This window comes from Paramormyrops kingsleyae, chromosome 23 (assembly GCF_048594095.1).
Source record: "Paramormyrops kingsleyae isolate MSU_618 chromosome 23, PKINGS_0.4, whole genome shotgun sequence".
Classification (NCBI taxonomy): Eukaryota; Metazoa; Chordata; class Actinopteri; order Osteoglossiformes; family Mormyridae; genus Paramormyrops; species Paramormyrops kingsleyae.
This window is the reverse complement of record NC_132819.1, coordinates 6,102,586-6,126,749: the sequence shown is the minus strand read 5'-3', so window position 1 is coordinate 6,126,749 and position 24,164 is coordinate 6,102,586. Positions and strand designations below refer to the sequence as shown.

At 49.3% G+C, this 24,164-nt stretch overlaps 1 protein-coding gene across 4 annotated transcripts in view; it reads right to left on the bottom strand.

The window, feature by feature from the left end:
* Positions 1-21,452, bottom strand: part of nhsl3 (NHS like 3) — a 50,099-nt gene extending 28,647 nt beyond the window's left edge. The window contains exons 1-2 of one of the 4 annotated variants that reach the window (XM_072706010.1): positions 21,077-21,452; positions 20,083-20,383 (exon numbers count right to left, since the gene is read on the bottom strand). In XM_072706010.1, the coding sequence (XP_072562111.1) occupies positions 20,083-20,323 (241 nt within the window). In that variant the 5' untranslated portion in view covers positions 20,324-20,383; positions 21,077-21,452. Of the gene's footprint in view, positions 1-6,398; positions 6,682-20,082; positions 21,030-21,076 lie in introns of those variants that run through there. The other 3 variants (XM_023831975.2, XM_072706011.1, XM_072706012.1) reach the window with 3 other exon arrangements.
* Between the last annotated feature and the right edge of the window lie 2,712 nt (positions 21,453-24,164).

The window sequence follows — 24,164 nt, the reverse complement described above, 5'->3', positions numbered from 1 at the left end:
CCCGACAGCAGTTACCTGGGTCATCAGAACCCCTATGTATGTGATTGGATGGTGGATTCAACTCTATAAGAATAAGAAATCCGAAACTGATAAAGCAATAATGCGTAAAAGAATTTGGAAAAGGGGAAAACCTTGGGACTGTATTCAGAAGGATGCTGATTAAGCTCCCTGGGCAGAAGCTGATGTTTTGTCTATAAGTCAAGGTCCTGAATGTGTTTCCCTTGCTGGGAAAGATTTAAAGCAGTAACCATTTAGGCTGCAAGCCCAGATTCTTACAGGACACAGACGGTGCAGCTGTGGAGGACGGCTTCACCACCTCAGGACGGCGGCGGTCTTTCCCCGGGATCCCGTCTCCTGAACATCCGTGTGGTCTACATGACTGAGAGCAGCTCACTTGCTGGACATTCTTCCGCAGCTGGTAGAAATGTGCTAATCCTACAACATCCCGGATTCACTGATCTGTCATGCTGCGGTCACCAGCTCCAGGCGTCTTTTCCAAACACTCATCACTAACTAATTTGTAGGAATGTTTGTGGTTATTTTTGGCCAAAAAGCAGAGCTAATGGATTTACCGTGTTCATGGAGAACTCTCTGCAAAGGCCTAAACATGCCACACAAACTACACACATCAGAGAGCCAAACAGTAGATGATGTATCTTATACATTAACATCATTTCTGGTCTGTTGTCAAAGATTAAGGCATCCCTATTCTCCTCTTGATTAATATGTATTGTGTGTATATTGTGTGTAAATCGAGTTTCAGTGCAACAAATGGTTTCTCTGTACACCTACTATGAAGACTGTGAGCCATTGTTCTTCTCACTACCAGACAGAAGCATCCACTGGGGGTTATGTACCGGCTGGAGCGTCCCACCCCAACATAGATCAACTGTGCCCAGAACTGAAGAGTCTCTATGTGTCCTAGGCGACCTGCTTTAGTGCAACTGGACAGCGTGTAAGAGGTTAGCAAGAGTGAGTGTGAACTTGAGTCATCTTAAGGCTTCTGCATACATCTGTTACATTAGAAAAGGCAAGGACACTGTCTTTCATCACAAACATCCGCCATATCTATGTGGTCCCAAAGTAAGGGAAACACCCATAATGACCAATAGGGTTGATTCCAGAATCTTTTTTAAGGCATAAGAGGGGCCATAATTCATACAAAGGGGACAACCTTATTAGCCAATGATGTGTTTTGAATTGGCGAGTGAAAGGGGAGGAGGCCCTCTGGGGACCAATCAGCTTTCAGCTGGGAGCAGTGCCCCTGTGGCCCCGCCCCTGATACACCCTTGATGACCAATGATCACAATGCTGCAGTGTCATAACACAAAACCATCCGGACTGATCAGATTGACTTAATGGTCATCCATTTCATGCCTTGTTACACATGATGCTTTGATCCAGTGCTGGAACTTTCCAGACATTAATAACTGACGGGGCTATGCTCATTCCTGCTGAGTGCCCGTCCATTTTTCTCACGCTTCCTAAATCACCGCCTGCCTGACAGTGAGCTGCCCGCTCGCAAAAGTCCAAAAACAGCCAGGTCTCGTGTGTGCGCTGTAACGCAGAAGAGAGAGAGTGGTGGACTGCAGGGCTGCAGAAATGCACAGGTGGGGCTTTTACAGCCTAGTCTTATCAACCTCATTACACCCCCACTATTCCTTGACCGTTTTAATCCCTAACCCTCCAAGAGAGGGGATTACTTGAACATGCAGTATTTTCAGCTCAGAAGTAGGGGGAATAAGAGGGGCCATAATTCATACAGAGGGGCCAATCTTATCATTAGCCAATGATATGTTTTGAATCATTGAGTGACAGCAGAGGGGGGCACTCAGGGACCCAATGAGCACTCAGCAGGAGCCAGCAACCCCATGGCCCCACCCCTGTACATACCCTTGCCCAGACCCTACTCCTCACCGGGGACCGGAGTAATCCTTTACCGCTATAAATAACCACGAACATTCCTACAACTGAGGCAGCAGCGAGGGGCTGGCAGACAGACAGCAGGCACATCACACCGGATCGGAGTGGAGGGATTAGTGCCTTTTTACTGCAGGAGCGGAACAACCAGAAAGACGTGCCATTTGCGGTCAGAAAGACCACACACGTGTTTGGGTGAGAGGATCACGGAGTAGGACAACAACCTTCCTGGGGGGGGGGGGGGGGTTCTTCACAGTAGCACTGTCCTGTGGCCAGTTTTAGTGGTAATTTAAGAGGTACACTTGTGGCCCCAGAAGGTAGGTTCAAATGCCAGGAATGAACATGCTGGCCATTTTGTTACCATTCGACTCTATATCAACTGGAGGAGAGTTTTTTACATGAGCAAAACTGCACACACGTAGCATAATAATGATAAGCATTTTTAAAATGACCCAAAAGAGAGAGGCAAGCAGGAAAAGGCAGAAGGCCCCACAATGCACTGGGGCCACCACCAGAGGTAGTTTTAACATAACCAACAGTGTATGAACACGCTGCTAGTCTCATCCACAGCATCTTTTTACATCCATCCACCTTTCAACCATTTATCCTGGTCACAGTCTCATAGGGGGCCTGGATGGGGGTGTCAGGATCTCACAGAGAACACAGTCTTATACGATTAGATGCTCCTGTTAGCCAATCGGCATTTCTTTGGACAATGCGAGGAAATTCATGTGATGGGAGGGGGGGGGCATGCAAAGACCATGCAAATGGTGGTGGTGGTGGGGGAGGTTTCAGACGCTCAGCCTTGGGGGTGCGAGTCTACAGTGCCATGCTCTGAGATGCTCTCATCCTTCTTCAAAACAGTCATTTTAATATCATCATCCTGTTATAAATAAATCTCGTAATGGTAATGCCCAGGGTGTCCCCTGCTTCGTTCTACCTGGGGGAACGTCCACGGTCTTCACAAACCACCTATGGATGGATGGAAATCTAATAATAATAATAATAATAATAACCAACAGCACTGCTGCAAATAGATGGGTGGAATGAGAGCGGATTTGCGGGACAGTGATGTGTTTTCCCCGTGTAACACTGGAGTACTGTTTTTTAAATAACAGTAAGCATAGAGGCTAATAGCATTCCGCAGACAGTTTGCGCAGACTGCTGGCACGTCTGCACAGTCAAGGTCAAGCTATACCAGCCTGACAGGTACACCTGTAAGCTCGTGACTGTTGAAAAGAAACCATATCCTGTAGCCATGAGACCTAAACACATCACATTCATTTATCTGACATTTTTGTCCAAAGTGACATACAAGTGCGAATTAGAAAGCTGGGTCAGTGAGAATCCCAGGAGCGATTGGGGTTATGAGCAATTACTCTACCAGCCACAGATCTTGAACTCATAACCTTCTGGTCAAGAGCACAGATACCTAAATCACTGAGCTACACACAGCTCAGGGTTTCATATAAAATGATATATAACCAAAGTAGTTCCTTTGCTGATATATGCTGTTTTGGACAGAAGTAACTCCTTTTCACGCATTCATGTATTGGGATATTTTACCTGGGCAATGCAGATTCGATATGTCACCCAAGGGTACAACAGCAAATTCCACCAGAACTCAAGATGGTACAGGCCACTGCACTGCTAAAAAAGACTCAAATATCTGATCTGTGATCTGTTGCTTTTGTGTCTTAAGTAGCATTACAGAAAAAGCAGAGTGCAAAATGAAAATGAAACAATATTTTTGCTTATCATTTGTACAGTTTTGTACATATTGTTAAATGCTACATGTCTTGTCCTGTCTTGTGTCATGTTTGCAGTGTACAGGAAGCCACAATCCCAGTGTTCTTGCGCAATAATAATTTGGATCTGTATCTGGAGTACAGGTACATCGGAATGCTTCTTTTTGCGTATCTCATCTTGCTCTCCTTTGAGGCACACACACATACACAGGTGAGAGTGAAACTTCAGTCTAAGCACTGGGTCACCGGTGTGCATGTGCTCTTGGAGCAATTGAGGGTTAAAGAGCTCAACCGTGGCATCAGTTCACCAGCCCCTGGATTTCGACCATTGAGCATCCGATCACAGGTAGAAAGTCCTAACCTACGGAGTCTAACATAAATGTAAATCAACAGATAACTTCATCATTAAATGGATAGAACAAAATTTGGCCTACTGTTCTAGACCTAAAAAATTCTATATGAAGGCAACTTACACCTTACAGGTTATGGGACACACTCCTTCAGAGATGCACTGTGGAGGGGCCATGCATTTACAAGAGAGGGGACGTAAACAGCAACCATGTTGTTCTACAGCACCCACATTGGCTAGCTGATGGGAAGTAACAGCATTGGTGCCCTGTGATTGGCTGAACATATGCAGTGTGCTACTGCTAGAGTTGGAACGTTCACACACGTCCTACCATTGAGTTAAGCCTGGTGTGCCTCACATGTTAAAATTTACCTCCTGCATCCTGAGATAAAGAAAATCATTCTTACTAGTATAAATGCACCCATAAAAAAAAAAAAAACAAGAAAATCAAGAAAAATCATGGCCCGAATTGAATTGGTAGCAAATGTCATGTAACTGTTGTATCTAGAGAGCTCAACATCAAAACAAAAACAACCAGGACCAAATCTGAGGAGCAGTTTGACTAAAAGATCTCTCAAAATGAGTAATGCGCGAATAAAATAAAAAATGTGTTGCAACCCTGGTATGATATCACCTGATTTGTATCTACAAGCTTTGCTACAGTCTCTCCTGAGTGTCCTGCCTCCCTGCAGGCCGTTTACCAGAGAGCTGATCATGACTGTGCATGAAACATAATTTCCATCCATTATTAGATTGCAGCTAAATTAGTTAATTTCTCCTTCCCATCAAAGCATCACAATGTGACCGAAGAGCAGACAGCGAACACGGCACGCATGATGGCGGCGGCGGTGACGCAGGGATGCCCGCGGTCCGGTGCCTCCTCAATTAAGCTGTGCAGCAAGGGGAGCCGGAGGCAATAAACGGGATTAACCACAACTGCCGTGGGTCCTGGGACTCTCACCGGGAAGTCAGCGAGAATGGGCAAGAGGAGGCCTGATAAACCAGGGTTTGAATTAAGGCCAATTTTGGGGAGTTCTGGAAGAAACAGAAAGAAAATATATATGCCTGAGGTGGGTCCCCCTTAAAATGGCCATATTCTGTACCACCTCCCCCCATTTCACAACTTTAACCCCCCCCCCCACTTTTCCACCTTGCCCCCCTGATCTCTGACACAGTTCAAACATTGCCTTAAACTTGCATGCACCCTGTCCTACCTAAGGGTGCTCAGCTGCACCCTGCTGAAAAAGGGTGACCCATTGCCCTTCAGACAGACTGCATTCCGGGCTAAAAACCTCATTTGACGCTCCTCACCACACACCGATTTCAGCCTGAATGCTTTTTCAGTTTCACAACAACATCACCGCTCTCTCAGGAGGCAGGGGAATGTAAACATCATTTCAGACCTTTTTATGTTGGTAGGTGTGGTGTGATGCATAACAGGGTTTGGAAGCATGTCACATTCATTACTTCATTATCTATATAACCCTGCAGATAAAAACCCACACCGTAAAGCAAAGAGCCTTTTACACTGAAAACATTCACTTACAGAAAGCTTAACTACTCTCCATCGGTTTAAGGTTTAAAACTGCATGATAGAGGAACACAGCGAGGCGTGAGGGTCACATGATCAGCCGATACCCGCGAGGGAACAATAAGTATTTATATGTGGGGCACAAAGGGGAGCCTCAAACCGAACAGGCCGGACCAGAACTGATGAATTCGGCAAAGAAAGGGCGAGACAGTCAGTCCAGGACGGAGCACACATTTACAGGGTCGCCAACTCTCACGCACCTGGCGTGACACAATCTATCAGACTTTCACGCAAGAAATCTTACGGCAAATCTATGTATTTCCAATATAAACCTTAAATTAGCTACATCAAAAGCGTTGGGGTAGTTTCACAGGGTAATAAAACTGTCATATACATGTAAATGCGTGTGCATGTGTGTGCAGACAGTCTTCTCCAGTTCAGCACCAGTCAGCACTGGAAGAGTTTGTGAGTCTTTGCAGTCTGGTGTTTATGATAAAACCACACCTTGGGGGATCAGAGAACCTGTAATTTACCTGCGTATCAATCAGGGTGGGGGGGGTTCGCTCCCGGAGGCCGTCTCTGCCGCGAGCACAGGTGACAACGCTCAACAAACATATAAGACGCCAAATCGCCGCTTTATAAAAAGCCAGTCTGCTATAAAGAGTCCAGTCAAAGTGGTCCCTGCCCAAACCGCGTTAATGTTTCATCTCTGACTAGTTTCTTTTGGCCGTAACTCTGGACCCCGGAGAGGCGGACCCCGGCATCGCTGTGAGGTGTCACCCTACCGGACGCTCGCGCATCTCACCTTCCTGTCCCAGGCCCCCCATCCCGCATCAGCACTCCGTCCTACCTGCTTTGGCTTTATCCGCCTTCCCGAAACGCCAGAAGGACTGAGCCTTTCCCCGGCCCGCGTTAGGCTTCTTCCTCTGGATGGCGTTGCCCATGATCGAGTCTCCAAGCGCCTACAGTCCCATGTCGTGGTGGCGCGGCCGCCCCCGCCTCCGCCTCCGTCCGGAGCCCTGCTGACATGCGGCTCCTGCTTTCGGCTCCGTCCCCCCCACCCCTGCCTGGGCTGCCCGCACAGAGCTGCGTTCTCTCGGTACTCGCGAGCGAGTGAGTGAGCGGGCGTGCGCCTGCATGTGATCCTCCCTCCCTTCCCTGTCATTATCTCCTCTCAGATCTGAGCCGGCTCGCGGGCTCTGTCAGTCAGAGCTCGTCCCGACCAATAGGAGCCGTCGCGGGGAGGGATTTCGGATTCCAGCGTGCACCTTACTATCATCCTGACCACGCCCCCTACACGCCTTCCCATAGCTGTATATCTTCCCACTGACCCCTTAATTACGAGCCACCTAAGCTGAAACTAATGAAATCTGATAACAAACATACTGTAGCAAATTAAGAAAACAGTTCTGTCACGTAAGGATATCCCCAAAAGTAGATAGATAGATAGATAGATAGATAGATAGATAGATAGATAACAGCAAACAGTAAAAGCACAAAGAATGTGGATATTGAAAGGTGCTTGGTGAATATTCTGTTCATGGTCCTCACCGGTTCTGGTCTATTCAGACAGTCTATCCTATTTTTCGGGGTTGTCTTCTCAAGACAATCAAGCAGCCACACAAACGGACACCGGAACGCATGGCCCCTCTCACTGGCATTCGACTTTGTGGGGGACAGCTACTCTTCTCTGCATTACAGCCCTTTCTGTTTCCTGGTTTTGTTGCGGCTCTCGCCCCGCTGCAGTAATGGGCAGCGCATTCGCAAAACACTCCTGCAGCTAGTCAGAGAATCCTCTGATGCAACATCCTGTAAGCCGACGCCTGCATAGCCAGTGCAGTCCAGAACCTGGGCGTATCTGCTTGTTGTTCTTCCATAGCCAGGACATTTCCACTGTAGTCACTGCTGTTTTTGTTATGACCTCACTACACACCTGCCTGCTCCCTCGTTCGCACCCAGCACCCCAAGCTCTGAGGCCCAGGATGACTTGTCTGGACAGCTCTGTGAGTCTCTCTGCAATTGCCCGTCAGTAATGGTATTCCCCAACCTCACTGCTACCCCCACCCGCTAACCAGCACACCGGATCCAGACAAAACCTGTTTTGGGGACCTGGATTATGCTGAAACTTGCCCTGGGGGCTCCTTCCAATCAGGGAGACTATCTACTACGTCTGGAACAGAAGTTTCCTCAGTAGTTCCTCCGTCTTTAGACTCAAAGCTGGGTGATGATGATAGGGGTGACATCACCTAGAAGAGTCTGCTGGAATGATTCCAAACTCTGCCTTCCCCCTATATGTGCATTGACAAAAACAGTAGGTTAAAAGCACTGGTGATTGTAAGGTCATCAGTTCAAGGTCGCCAGTTGGCATAGTGATTTCACTGTTAGGCCCTTCAGCAAGGCGCTTAACCCCCAGCTACTCCAGGGACTGTCTGATCCACAGTTGTATATCGCTTTGGATAAATGTGTTTGCTAAATAAGCTGTCATTGTGTAGGGCTCCAACATGCTGAACTGGGCATTTGTTCAAGCAGAGATCTCGGGAAGGTCCATTGCTGTTGTACCTTTGAGAGAGCTGCCCAGTCCACCTGTAACTGTGAACCACACTCGTTTTGCCTTTGACCACGAGTTGCATTGTATGCAAGCTTCCGTGATCGCCATGGAGATACAGGCGGGCCGAAGGGGTGAACACTTAGGGACAGTGAGTCTTTCCTGGGCCTGATTCGCAGTGCAGTCCCCTGGAGAATGAGAACTGAGGAAGCACCTCTGAAGGCACGTGACTTTTCACCAGTTTCGGGAGGGTGAGGCTTAACTACTAAACTCTCCCCGCTTCCCATATAGCCGGTCCCCTGGCGCCGCACAACAAAACAACATTTTGTTGCCTCAGTTAATAGTATTTCAAACCCCACCCCAAGAGTGAAGAGTACAAAACAACGGTAACTGTGAGAATGAGGAAATTCGGAGGGATCCTCAAAGACGCCGGTGACAGCTTCACAACACAGAACAATACGGGCCCAAATCAATTACCCCGTACAAAGAAATACATTACAATGCACGACTGCAGGCGAAATACTTCAGTATACGTCAGAAGACAATATCAGTGACAAAAACTAGAATACCACTTGCCCTCAAGGCATGAAAAATGTAGCAATTATATACAGTATACACTAAAAAGAGATTACTGAAAAAGCTTTGTGGTTTCAAGGGTTGTCAAAATACCAAGTATTTAGAGATCAGCATTTTTATACGGAGATGTAAAGCATTTGTGTTTTCTGTAGCCTGCAATGATAGCGAGAGCGTCCTAATAGCCATGTCAGGCTTTGAGCCTGTTACTATTTACAGGCATTACTGGAATTACAGATGGACCCATCACGTGAGACCTCCACCTAGAGCCTGGCTCCCATCCAGACCATTATCAATGGAAAATGAGCTCTCCCTACGGGGCGCCGGAAACTTCCACGGCAAGTCCAGTGGGTAATGGACCCTCGTAATGTGTGCTTCCAGATCTGCACACACTTTGGCAGACGTGCTGACTGGAAAGCAGAACTGCATCATCTCATCATGCCTACTGGGTTGGCTTGGCTGCGTGGGAGCTGTTACATCCTGCAAGGGCACCTGAGGAGGCAGGGGTCTTGGCGTCAGTGGTACAGTCACGCCCGGTGGGGTGTTGGGGTGGGTGTTTTGGTCCTGGCTTCTCTCCTACTGTGATTCGTGCTGGCCAGGTTCAAGTGAGAGGCAGCCAGCATCAAGGCCTGGAACCCACAGCCACCTGGGTCACTGGCTGTAGACACTGTAAATCTGCAAGTGAACTGATTCCAAATGTTCACCAGGAAACAGACATCAATGGCTAACAAAATATCACTGATGGACCCACGTGAGGCAGCATAAAGTGAACCTGTAATTTATTAATTAGATTAGATTAGATAAACTTTATTGATCAAATTCTTGGGTTAACTAATTCTTGAACTAACTGACAAGTTATTTCCATAGTTTAATGGGTAACCAGTGATAATTGATTGTACTCAAAGGGGGTAATGTGTCTGAATCAGGCCCCGGTCACATCTGTCTCATCAGAACCCCTCTGCCCACAATCTTAACAGCACCACCTGCCACAACTGTCACCCCAGCCTCTGTCACATCTACACAATCCATTTCCATCCCATAATATCACTCACTTCCCTATCCAGCTCGGTTCCATTTCTGGTTCCTTACCAACTCCCTGTTTAAGTGGGTGAATAAAATGGAAGCTGGGAAAGTAGGATTCACACCAAGAGGTTTTGGAGCGAGGTTTACAAAAGCAAGACATAGTAGAGCATAGAGCATCACAGGTGTGAGAAGGGAAACCATCTGCTTGTCCCACTGCAAAGACCCGCCGCCGTGTCCCCTCCTACACCCCTCAGCGCGACGCCTGCTCAGCCTGTCCCACTGCAAAGACCCGCCGTGTCCCCTCCTACACCCCTCAGCGCGACGCCTGCTCCGCCTGTCCCACTGCAAAGACCCGCCGCCGTGTCCCCTCCTACACCCCTCAGCGCGACGCCTGCTCAGCCTGTCCCACTGCAAAGACCCGCCGCCGTGTCCCCTCCTACACCCCTCAGCGCGACGCCTGCTCAGCCTGTCCCACTGCAAAGACCCGCCGCCGTGTCCCCTCCTACACCCCTCAGCGCGACGTCTGCTCAGCCTGTCCCACTGCAAAGACCCGCCGCCGTGTCCCCTCCTACACCCCTCAGCGCGACGTCTGCTCAGCCTGTCCCACTGCAAAGACCCGCCGCCGTGTCCCCTCCTACACCCCTCAGCGCGACGTCTGCTCAGCCTGTCCCACTGCAAAGACCCGCCGCCGTGTCCCCTCCTGCACCCCTCAGCGCGACGTCTGCTCCGCCTGTCCCACTGCAAAGACCCGCCGCCTTGTCCCCTCCTGCACCCCTCAGCGCGACGTCTGCTCCGCCTGTCCCACTGCAAAGACCCGCCGCCGTGTCCCCTCCTGCACCCCTCAGCGCGACGTCTGCTCCGCCTGTCCCACTGCAAAGACTCGCCGATGTGTCCCCTCCTACACCCCTCAGCATGACGTCTGCTCAGTCTGTCCCACTGCAAAGACTTGCTGCTGTGTCCCCTCCTACACCACTCAGCATGACGTCTGCTCAGTCTGTCCTAGAGTCTCCTCATCGGAACAGACAGTTACAAGGCAATGGCAGCTTTCCAATCCTAATCAGACAATGAACCCCCCCCTCCCCAACACACACTATTAATAATGGCCCATTCTCCACCCTAGGAGAGTGGCCGTATGCAGCTGGAGCTCAGAGGAGTGCTTATTTGTGACAGGGGTGTACGGCTGAATAAATCTGTGAAGGAGGTCATTCCCAGAACTAGCCTGTGATAGGTCACATAACAAATAATAATGCATTCATAAAGCATTATAAACATGGCTCTAAATATTTATCAAAAGGCATAACACATTATAGCCATGTTTATTATCAATGCTTTATGAAGCTCTTATCTATAATGCAATATAGATACTGTCATAATGCACTGTTGTTTAATTGTGCTCTGGTGTGTTGTGGTAGCAGCTGGGTCTGGGATTTGACCTAAAGATGGAGGGGCATCAGGTGGTTCGTGTCACGGAATGACAAATATTTTGTGCCGTTGTCATGGTGACCCTCATTTTACGTAGAGTCTCTGCCTCGTGCCTGCATGGCCTTCTTCAGTGAGGTCGTTGACAAATCACAAAAAAATCTACTGTGGAGTAAGAATTCAAGGCATAGGGAAGCATGCGAGAAATTTTGCCTCAAACATCCGTGACCAGCCATGCAAATGAACACATAACACTGATAAAACTTGGAGCTGTACTGGTTTCAACTGGATGCTGGTTTCATTTCAGTCAAAAACAGGATTCAAAGAGCAATGAAGGGTGCATGACCCACATATATCAATCAAAACCTCTGAATTTATCTTTGAAGACAAGCGTGTTGGGCAATCCCCTCAGTGCCCCCAGCTATACCGCCCTCTAGTGGGTAACAGTGTTCAACACTCATGTGCCTCGTTGACCATACACAATTTCAATACGCAATTTGACAAAATAACTGTAGGAAAAAGTTTAACAAGAAGAGTTTTGATAATTACACCAAGCGATATACCAGTTGTCTGCATGGCAGAGCTTATCTGGGAGTGTTGGCACGTCCAGGCTGGGCTCCGCAGCACCACCTGCGCCTCAGACACAGATGGGAGATGGTGGCTCTGCTGCTGGAGCTCAGGGGAGGATTATCAGCAGGCCGAAACCACGTGAGGCATGAAGCAAGGGGTTAGGGAGCGAGGGGGTGTTTATTTGTTTGCACCACAGGGGTGTCACTAAGAGAAAGATACATGCAGGGCAGTGGGCTGGGGGCCCATGAGGTCACACACCCCCACCAAGTAAAAATAATACTGTCACTTCCTCACCCACAGACATGCACGGCTACCTCCAGTACCATTACACATAAAACTCCCCCCCCCCCCATACCACTTATGCTCCTCTGCACACATCCGTGCGGGATCAGAGTCAGAATTCGCTATATCTGCTCAAACAATGCTGTAAAACATAACCATTTCTGTGGCCTACAATTAATATATTTACATAAACACATGCTAACTAAGGCTAATTACGCATTTCTTTGCATTGACCTGAGGCCCATCCCAGGAACTAATCACCTGGTTATTTCTCAGCTTAACCATCACGCCACCTGCTGTCCCTGGCTGTGAATGACACCACTGTTCCTTACGACCCTTCCAGAAACACAGGACCATCTGGCCTGGGTTAAATGCAATGCAGAGCGGCTCCTTAAGGACAAGAAACGTCCGTGGTCCGTTCATTAAACCATATAACTCATCTCACAGTAACAAACTCCCCAACAACACATATGGTAGAAATCCAACTCACAGATGATGTAAGAATTTGGATTGTAAAGTGGAACCTCTCAGCCTTTCCAGCGACATCCACCCAGTTTTGAAAACTTCTCTGTTCCCTGTTTCCCAAAAGGAGGGAAAAAGGAGAAAGGAAATTCCATGCAGCTCACAGAAACAACAATTATTTTATTTATAATTTCATGAAAAGGTATATAGTGTGTGTGTGTGTGTGTGTGCGTGTGTGGGGGGTGGGGGGAGGCAGTGGATCAGTGGGCCTCTGCAAACCCCCAAATGTGAAATCTGCACGGGGAGCAAGAACTCGCTCAGCCACCTGGTGGAGAGCCGAAGGCACTGCAACTCATAAAGACTTTAAAGGCTGGGAGGGGAAGAGACATCACACAGTCAAAGCAGCAGCTATCTCAGATCTAACAGGAAAGGTCAGCGTTTGCATTGGCGGCGACCTTGAGTGTGTGTGGGAGGTCTGTGCTCCAAATGCGTCAAGTGAGGCGCCATTAATACTCAGACGTTTACTGTACTATGCGAAAGTTTTAGGCAGGCAAAGAAAATGTTTACAGCTATTTATCTGGGTAGAAAGTATGTATTTGCTCATAAAGAATAATGTAATTTAACATTAGAGCATATGCAAATTAGCAGTAACAGGACAAGTGGCTACAGAAAATGGATGGATGAATGGACAATTAGACAATAAAAAATGGACAAGAATTTCTTCTGCTCTGCAAACATATCTTGTTAGATGACTAGAAGAACACCGCTTCGATTTTCAAACATCTCCTCTGGGGCACACCTCCACGTACCTTCACGCCATTCCACGTACTTCTTACATTTCACTCTTTGATTAATTAATTCGCTTCTGTCATAACTAAATGAGGTATTGATTAGTTATACCAGTAAAAGAATTCACAGGTGTATTGGACGGTTGCTGCAAAAACCGGGATAATTTTAGGAGAGGTTTTGAAATGGTGAAGCTGACAAACTTTGAGAGGGATGAAATCACACCAACAGGAAGATCATTTGGACATCATTCTCTATAACTGCCTAAGACTTTTGCATGCTGTACATCTGAGGGCCATTGAAGGAGCTGCAAGTCTGACTCTGACTCATTAGCTTAATTGTCACCTCGTTATTTTAACGGCCGTTTATGGACAATCCACAGCTCCTCTAATAACACTTTAGTAACCGCAAAACGCTCTCATGGCACTTCCTCTATTTTCTGAGCAGGAATGTCTTTTGCTTTCTGACAGGCAGTTTCCTGATGTGCTTTCCTCAGTCTGCTTCGTTTATGCTGCTCTGATAACAGGAAGTTATGAGCTGGAGGAAAGTTGAATTGCGGTTAATGTTTCCCGTGACTTTGTTTTGGCGCGGTGAGTCAACAAATTCCTCTCCTCACTCTCTAGAGGAGCACTTTCATCAACGGTCCTCTTAAAAATATATATTGCATGGCATGTAGAAGCACTAATATGGTCGTGCCAAGGCTCTGGGTTTCCCCAACCTCAAAGAGACGTGCCAGACGGTGCATTCCCTGAAACCCACAGGCACAGGTGACTTATGGGCCAGGACTTTATCCAGAGGTTATGTAAGTCACTGACCTGCGTGTGTTTACTGAGTCGCTAAGATACAGCTGGAGTCACGTAGCCCACTTGTCATTTACCCGTGTAAACCTTACAATCTGGCTGCCATTTATAAAATCTCAGCCGATGTGCACGTGACGGCCAGCAGAACACTGGCGTGGCCCTGGAAGACTGGTGCTGCTCTATCAGAATGGTGTTTCCACCGATAACGGGTGCCTTGTGATGTCACAGAGGTGGAGGACATCTCCTAGGAGGAAATCACCAAAGCTTTTATGTTAAAGCCAAAACCTTTTATTTTGTGGTCAGGCTCTTGGAAGAATCTCAAAGGAAAATGCATCACTCCCATTGACCCTGGTTTTCCTGAGGGAGCTTTTATACACTATTTCACAACAGACAGACACTCCCTAACCCCCTTAGATTTGCAGTGGTGAGTAGAAGCTTAATCTTCTTAGCTACAGTATTAATAAGTAATATTTGAAACATTTTGTAAGATTAAATATTGCATCTACTCACAAATCCACAATAGTCTTCTGAACCTGGACTGAAGTTCAGCTGGGATCGGTGAAGATGCCATCAGAGAACTGGGAACAGACTTAAGGATTCACTTGGTACTGCGCAGACTCTGGTTTGGATGGTATTTTGGAGTTACTACAGCCAAGCTGAGCTTTGCCCTTGAGCAACACAAACAGGCAACAGAGGAAGGCCTCAGTTTTCATGCTTCTGTTTTGTACCTGTATTCTCAGGGCGGAAGGCAGGTGTCCCAGCTTCTTAACTGTCAGAATAATCACCCCCCTCAATTAAATGAATGTACTTTTCTTTGGGGCAGATTTCGGCCAGAAATAGCTACGCCGTTATTAAACTGGGAAGACAATCACAGGCTTTCAATATCATGTTATTATATTGCACTGGATACAGTGGATATCAGCCCTCTTGAGTTTCTGAAACCGACTGGGGCAGTGGGTGTGTTACAGGAACCTCATGCAAACTGGTGCTGGAATAAGGAGACGACAGCCTCACGAAACCGGCTCCTTAATGTCAGACAGCTGGGGAAGCGAGGTCACTAAATATTAAACAGCATAAAGACACTGCAAACAAAAGCAAGAGAAGTGAGGAGAAAGTATGACTGAGAGTGGATGTGTGTGTGGGGGGGGGGTCTCCATGGCAACCAAAAGACTCATTGTCCCTGGTTAGGATTTACTGCGCTTGCTTTATCTATGTGAGGGACGAGGAATTCAAGCTCCCTCTCTGCGCCCCCCATGGGTGGCCCTGGGATATTGCACGTTCGGTGTCTGCGGCAACTTCGACAGGCGCTAGAACTTAGCGCTGCTCTTGCCAAATGTCAACTGTGACAAACGCCGCCCTTGGGCTCAGGGCTGAGCCTCCCATTGGCTGAAAAATCGTTATACCGTTTTCGCTGAAGTGAGCGAGTGCATTGGTGACATGCGCTGAGCCGTGGAAAGTTAGATTCGGACAGCTCGTTAGTGAGTCCATTCCAGGTCACGAGTTAGATAACAGGAGCCGCGTGTATCGGTGGCTAGCACGCATGGACACGCACACACAGACACGCAAACACGAATGCGGCTCCCCCGGGAGCCTTTCTGGACGCGGCGTCGCGTTACACAGTTCCAGACGTCTGCGTCTGAGCAACAGAGCCAGATAACCCCCGTCCGTCGGCCTGGTTACCGCCAGGGACCCAAACAAGGAGTCCTTCTGAAGGAGGCCTTCATTTGGTTGCTTAGCAGACGCTTTTGTGCAAAACAACTTAAAAATGTCGCCCCGCAGCTTACATTTGTAGTCATTTGTGCTGGATGACTCATATCCAAATGAGGGGGCAGGGAAACAGGGCAGGGATTCCACACCAAAGTAACACATAGCGGCAAATGTAACATCGAGCAGCCTTGGGGAAATTGCTTAATATACAGGGGTGGGGGCACAGGGGCACTGGCCCCAGCTGAAAGCTGATTGGCCCCCAGAGTGCCCCCTTCCCCACACTAACCGCTTGGCTAATGATAAGATTGGCCCCTCAGTATGAATTATGGGCCCTCTTATGCCCCCCATCGAATTGCATCTGTTAGACAGGGAGGCTATCTCCGTCCCCGAATCTCCCTAAGCCTGCTCGCTAGCCAGCTGTGGCTCCCATGGGAGTTGGCCCCCGCACAGCTATGCAGGTGTGCTCTGGGAGGGAGGTGAAGGGCATGCATGGTACCGGCTGTGGAAAGACGGAGGACCAGTTTGCCTTTGCCTCTCGCGTCTGGGTCACCTTGAGGGTAACGGATAACGAGCCGAATTCCAGCCTTAATTAGACCCCGTCCCGCCTCTGCTGGCTCCGCTCAAAACAAGCTCCTGACAAAGGAGCTAAAGTCCTCGGACGGCGCTGCCTCTCGCTTCCAAAGTTTCCTGTTGGAATTTTAATCCCTCGTTGTGGTTCTTTTTTTCCCAGCAAGGGTGACTCAGAGCGGACCGGTCTGGCCCGCATACCTGCAGGAGAGGCCACCTTCGGGGTCAGAAGCTCATTTCCTGACCTTGGTAATATCGTCACGTTCTGTGTCAGAACAAAACGCAATTTTTAACCAAACTGGTTCTGAGTCGTAGCCCGTTAGGCAGTGTTTCCGCAGTCCGGTCCTCAAGAACCCGCAGACAGTCCATGTAGTTGCTCCCTCCAAGCTGCCAGTAGGGAGTGAAAATGTGGACTGCCTGGCAGGGAATTGGGAAGGAGCAGAAATGTGGACTGCCTGGCAGGGAATTAGGACGGAGCAGAAATGTGGACTGCCTGGCAGGGAATTAGGACGGAGCAGAAATGTGGACTGTCTGGCAGGGAACTGGGAAGGAGCAGAAATGTGGACTGCCTGGCAGGGAATTAGGACGGAGCAGAAATGTGGACTGCCTGGCAGGGAATTAGGACGGAGCAGAAATGTGGACTGCCTGGCAGGGAATTAGGACGGAGCAGAAATGTGGACTGTCTGGCAGGGAACTGGGAAGGAGCAGAAATGTGGACTGTCTGGCAGGGAACTGGGAAGGAGCAGAAATGTGGACTGTCTGTGGGTCCAGTGGAAGGTTACCTAACAGTAAACACTTCAGCAAGTTAAGGAAGTCGTGGTGAAGGTGGATTCTATCCCAGGCAGTGCTGGGCGTGAGGGTGAAGATGCCAGAGTACCCAAATCACCCAACACTCACACGCCTACCCAGACATCAGGCAGCAATCAAACCCACAACCCTGGAGGTGGCAGCCCACCTGTTACCATTAAAATTAACATTCTGCACTAATAATACTACTGATATGGAAACCATTCCATACACGGCTTAGTGGCCACACAAATCCTCCATGGGATGTGACATGACCGCACAGTAAGCTGCAGATGCCGTGATGTCAGCGCATGCCTCCTGTCCGCCACGCCGCATTTGCTTCTGCAGCCTGCTTGCTGAGCTGCCCTCTGCCGCCTATAGGGCTGCGTCCACAGCATGCTCTTGTTGCCGTGGAGACAGGCTCACGTGACGTAAAAGATGTTTCTGCAGGGTAAACGTGTGGTGCTGTTGCCCAGCAGCCCCCAGGGGCCCCGAGGGTTTCCCCAGGGGCCCAGGGCAAAGCTTTAATTGGGAGGCCCCCCTATCAAGAAAACTGTTTATCATTTCACTTCCTCCACAAAGCATGTAATTTGGGGGCCCTATCAGCTGGTTATTCTGCTTATAGCTAGAGCCAGCCCTAGGTGGGGGGGGGGGGGGTCGGGGGGGCGGCGGCACGAAAAAGTAAAATGCCAGAAAACATGGTGCAAACGATGATGTCATCAAGTTAAATTCCCAAATATTCTGACGGGGGGTGAGACGGGACACCGGGGCGTTGAGAGCTATTGCCTCTGAAACCGTAACCCCCCCCCATACCTGGACAGCCGACAGCAGGATGAAGTCACGCACCTCCATCCCTGACACACACACGCACACACAAACCCCCAGATTCCAAAGCCTACCCCACCCTACCACCATCTGTGAGCCTTACGGTGGCGTAATGATCATGCTGCGCCACACAGGCCTGGGGGCGCCACGGTTAAGGCGCCACATCCCTTAAGCAGCCTCCTGCGTAAATACCTGGCCGTCTGAACAAGTGACGGATGTTTGGGTTGTAATGTTGGCCAGAAGGCTTTACGACGTGGCACCGGCGTGGTTTTTCCGAGCTGCTGGCGGCCCGACACCTCTGCCGAGCCTCAGTCAACACCCTACTGTTTAAACGCTGGCTAGGGGGCGATCCTCAGCTGTCCGCTTTAATGACATGAGGCAAAGTCTGGACTGTATGTACAAACCGAAAGAAAGGACGGGGCCCTTTGGTGTAGGATCATAAAAACACACATAGGTTTGCCCACAACACATATGCTGAAAAACAGAAGCCGGGATAAAAACATCGAGCCATGAGAAGCGTCCTAAATGGCCAAACAGAATATGCAAATATTCACAGGATCCCGACGGCAGCGGCTTTTACAGCAGAGAGGCACTAGAGAGAAGAGGTCCCTGTAATTAAAAAAAGTGTTTGCAGAGTAACTGGTGTAAGTCATCACTCTGGCTCAATAAAGCTTTGTGTCCTCTGCACCCCCCCCCCCCCCACAGTCTTTAGGCTTTGTGCCTCCCCCCACTATGAAAAATTCTGTCAAGTGGAATCAGGCAGATCCCAGCCACCTTGGTGGGATTGGGGGCAAGGGGGGTAAATAATTTATGAGCACGCTGGAAGTCTCACAGTTGCCGTGGGTTTACAGAGGCAAGTGTGGGGTAATGTTTGGAGAGGGCGGGGCAGGGAGAGCCGGCGAGCCCCCCTCAGGCACTGCGGACGGCCCCGTTTTATGGACCTCCCCGCCTCGCCGGAAAGCGGCCAAGCAGGTTTCTGAGAAGGAGCTTCAGGACGTCCTGCGTTTCTGCTGCCGTTTGTCCCCAGTCAAAAACGAAACAGCCTGTGTGAAATTGTCTTGTGTGTGAATGAAACTTCCCCAAAAAAAAGGCAGAGAATTGGTGGAAACGTGATCCGAATTTTCTCCCCGCTTTCCTGTGGTCACCACCAAGTCTGACAGCGACAAACGGATCGGCGAAATCCTCTCTGTGTAAAGCCCCACAAAGAGGCGACTAGACTGACTGTAAACAATTACACTTCAATGTTACCCATCAAAAAAAAAAGCGGGATGAGTCATCCAGCTGTTCTCTATTACATAAAAATGCATTATATCCTACTAAAGCCTGAGATCATCGAGTGTCACAAGATACAGAGCAGTTATTACAGAAAAGTCCTCTCTGCTAAGACAATAAACCACAAAACAAAAATGACCGTCCTCTCAGACTACAGGGAGCTTCCAGGAGACCAGCACATGGAAGTGTCTTGGGAAGGGTGCTGGCCAGTGAAGACCTGAGACGGTATGGAGATGCAGGCTATGAGTATCTGCTCAGTCTCTGCTCACCCATTAGGAGAAGGAATATTGATTGAGACTGGCACTCAGGGTTAAGCCACGCAGGTCCCACACAGGAACAGGCTGAAGAGGCGTGGCCTGGTCGCTGTGGGCGTGGCACACTGAACACGAGTGACATCAAGCACTGCCAGCATGACGGGGGTCCTCTACACATCCCACATATCCCTCTACACATCCCACCCAGGCCCCCTGCTGAGATCCAGTGCTGGGATAGTAAAAAGCACAACCCCGCACATGTGATGTCATCCGAAAGCCCTAACTGTCCTCTTCAGGGAACAACAGGACTTAATAGGGAGGCATGTACCGTGTGAGAGATATGAGCAAAAACAGAATGTCCACTATAGAGGACAAGAATGACTCGCCATACCTCAAGAAGACATGCATGGTGATTTTGGGCTTTCGAGAATAAACCATGAGACTGACCCATCCTACAATCAGACGACGTGACAGAAAATGACCCAGAAAGAGGAAGAGTAGGGTAACTCAGTACCCAGGCTCAGGGATCAGTTTTAGCACTACTGAACTCGGACAATTAGATCTGGCGAACAATGTCAGCAAGAGTAACATTCCGGCCATAAAACGACAGCATCTCCACGCCTAGGGGAGCAGAATGACCAAGCATGCAGATTCAGCTCTTACCTTTGGTGCAGACTGGCTCAGTGTGGCTCTGCTCGGCCATCTGACTGTCCGCTGCCCTGCTTCGGGGCTCCGGCCTGCCCCCTCCATCTCTGTTCTTCTTCCTGTCTCCCCGGAACCAGCCCAGGGCCCGGCTGAGAGACCCTCCGTTCTTCCTCTTGGCCTTGTTGGTCTTGGCCTCGCGGGCCAGGACCTCCGTGATATCCCGGGGCACCAGGTCCCCCACAGAGTTCCGCCTTGACATCCTCTCCTGGTGTCCCCCGCCCCGCCCCCTTCTCCCGCTCCTCAAATGTAAACGTTAATCCTGGAAGACCCAAAAAGAAAGAGAGAAAGAGACATCCAGTTTTTACCAGCCCCACAGAAAGACAGTATTTTATCTAAGAAGTTCTGCCTTCCTACACGTCCTGCCTTGTTCCTGGGGAGGACCAAAGGCTGTCAAACAGATGTGCTCTGTAACAGAGTTGTAGTCGTTCTCACACCGCCTCTAACACGTGAGCATGAGCTTCTCCAGAAAATGTTTCCCAGCTCCGGAGTCCGATCCCAACCGGAAAAGTCTTTCTGACGCAAATAGAGCCTAAGAAGAACCTCAGACTTCACACAGAAGAACAGATACTCCAAAAAAGAGTATTCCAAAAATTTTCCCTGCGCCGTGAACAGCAGCACACTGGCAGCTCGCCAAACAGCGGCGAGACCCAGAGCCGTGGCAGGCTTGGAGAATGCGGCAGTGAGCCGTAGGTGCGAGTAAATCCCGCCGGCCCGGACCTGCCTCACGGCGTGGATCCTCCGCGCTGTTTTCCTCGCCTCCTCACACTCGTGCTTTCTGGCAACCGCTCATCCTCCTGCTCAGTCCAGCCCACCTCCTCCTCCTCCCTGCCCTCACTCTGCCGGGGGGCGGGTAGCCCCCAAGCTAAAGGCACAGTAGTAAGTGGCTGACTGCCCTCCCCTCTGTTCGTGTATATGTGGTCGTGTTTCATGCACGCACGCACGCAATACTCACACTCAGTCTGTCCCCTCCTCATAGCCCTGCTCTCCTCCTTAACTCACAATCTCTCCACGTGCTCCGGAAGGTTCCACGAGAGCCTGTTGGTCTGAAAGGACGGCCAGGCAGGTGAGCTGGGGAGACCCCCCACCCCGTTATTCCCGTGCCGCTGGTGAGTAGCTTGAGTTGAAATTCGACTCCGCTGGCTGAGCAGAGTGACTGACATGGGGAAATGCAGGCAGGTATTCTCTCTCTCTCTCTCTCTCTCTAACTCACACACACACACACACACACACACACATACACACACACACATACACACATACACAAAAGAGAAAGACAAACAAACCCCCCTCACTTGAGATCCCTGTTCCTAAGCTGTCAGCTCAGTCCTTATCTCCTGCTCACTAAAAACTAAATAACGGAACACGTGGCTTTGTGGGAGCTGGGGGGGTGGGGGGGGGTGGGGCGTGGTTTGTAGTGGGGGGGGGGGGTTGGGGCGTGTCACATGACTTCTCCCTTGGCAAAGCTCACCTTGTAACACGTGTTAGCCACAGCCTGAGCTGCAGCAGAGGTGACCTGAGGGGAGCGCCAGTACCACTGCCTCAGCAGGGCTCTGCCCATCGGTGACCGGCCGTTACGCCCATCGCTCCGAAACATTTGCCCCACACGTGTGTCGAATGTCAACTTCTTCCACCTGGCAGCGCTATGGGGCCCAAAACAAAACCAGTCGCTTATCTGGCAGCCATTTCAGAGCCAATCACATGCAGTACGCTAAGGGAATGAAAAGCTGTATTCGCCATTTGCACAAGTACTTTGGAATGCTTCTCATCACATGTCCTGTCAGGCTCTCTGGTGAGACACACACTCATAAACTGCTGAGTGCAGAAGCAGCCATTTATCTGCTGTCCCGGGAGCATGTTGGGCGGAGATAAGGGCCTTCGTCAAGGGCTCACGGGAAACATGGCTATTCTGTTGAGGACAGGATTTGAACCCACAACCATCTGCTCCCAGACACAGGGGACTAAGCCACTGAGCCTCATACCACCCAAGCAAAGGGATGATATGAGAAAGGAGGGGCGTGGCCAGGAGGAACATGCTGTTCCACAAAAAAAGCAGATGTGTAGCCAGTGAAATTAGGGGCTTAAAGTTATATAATTAGCCTCTCTTTTGATGAAGTGATTAATGAAAAAAAGGTTATAGATGGCTGAGTTTTACACTGAGCTCTAGGAACACTGACAGCCGCTGATTTGTGTGAAACAGTGAGAAATTCCGGTTCCTTGGCGGGTTTCGTGCACTTATGTGTAAACCATAGGAAACAGGAGACACTGCCTGACATCTGAGAGTGATCACTGCACTTCGCGCGTTAAAAGTGGCCTTTATTTCACGCCAAGCCGAACCACAAGGCACCTCTGCCACTTGAGGCAACATCACATAATCCGATGGCCTGGAGCCAACAACGATTTATTCCTCTGTTAGATGGTCACGGAGTCTCTCGGTAAAGCAGCGATCGTGAAGACTGCAGAGTCATAGATAGATAGGTAGCTCCTCAGGATTCCTGGTTTATCTGTGTTCATTGAATTGAGGAGAAGCATATGGCGCAGTAGGCTAAGCCTCTGTGACTGTGATCAGAAGGTTACTGGTTTGAGTCCTGGCCTCTGTATAATAGCCACAGCTGTGGACCCTTGAGCAAGGCCCTTAACTGCTGCAGGTCCCTGCCCTTTGCTGCCAAGTTTGTTCTCACCTATGTGTCTCATGTAGAGCAAGACAGCATAGGCAAAAAAGAGAAAAAAGAGAGAGGTCGATAAAGTGTCATTAATGTTATGAACCATCAGACCACTGGAGTTTTCAAGTACAGGGAGCCTGAGACTCAATCAGATACATCAATGTTCACCCAGCCAAAATGATGCAGTTCACTAGTGGTTTGTGAAGAACTTCATTAATCCTGACCCCTGCCAGCCAGGGCGCCACTCACTAATCGTGGCATCATTATTTGCACGATTTGCCTTGGCTGCACCCCAAACCTGAACCTGTGGGGATCGGAGATTAACCACCGTGACTCACTCGGACATTAAATTCAAAACACTGGCTACAGTTTGAACCGTGACAAAACATTCTTTGTTATCATGGAGCTCAACCCCTAATTTATTGTTCTGAGACGAAACTGGGCATTCAGCACTAATCAGTGACCCTGAGGCTTCCAGACAAACATCCTGTTTATGAGCAGAAAGTAGCAGAGACCAAAACAGCCCCTAACACCCAGATGCTACACAAGGCGAAGAGTGATGAGGTTAAACTGCACATATCCTTGACCCGCTTGTTAAAACTTTGATCTGTTTTCTATAATTGGCTCTGTTTGTTCTTCGAGGCCTGAAATACCAAGATCTCTCTTTCCCAGGGCTGTTAAGTTTACACAGTGACCTTTACCCTCCTATATAAACATGACAACCTTACAGAACTCACAAGAAAAGAGAGATGCTATGTAACCTGCTGTCTGCATTCGGATGCGTGCAAATTTGACAGACAGGCAGAAGATTCAGCTCAATCCGTGCAACCGAATACCTTTTTTGTGTGTAATATTCCAGAAAAATCATAAATTCTGCTTGAGAAAAATTGTAATTAGCTGTCTGGGGGATGATGTGTGGCTCAGTGGGTGCTTGTGATCAGAAGGTCGCTGGTTCAAATCCCAGGGCTGGCAGAGTGATTTCACAGCTGGGCCCCTGAGCAACCCTGGAACCCATCAACCATCCCGCTCACAGAAAAAAATAAAATAAATAAATCTGATTGGCCATGCTATATTTCCTGAAACTCTATTACATAATATAGTTTCCATATGAACTTTAGGGAACTGTGTCTTGTTCACTGCACACTGTGAATTGTAACTGAGGTCCTAAATCACAGAACATTGCCTGAACCTGTACAGCTCTCTGTAGCTGTAGCTTCAAGGCCCTAAAGCATCAAAGCGTCGCGGTGAGCATGAGGCTCAGTAGGTTAGGACTCAGGTCCTGTGGTTGGAAGGTCACTGGTTTAAATCCCAGGGCCAGCAGACTGATGCTGCCTTTGGGCCCCTGGAGCGAGGCCTTTAACCTCCCCCCCCCCCGCTCTT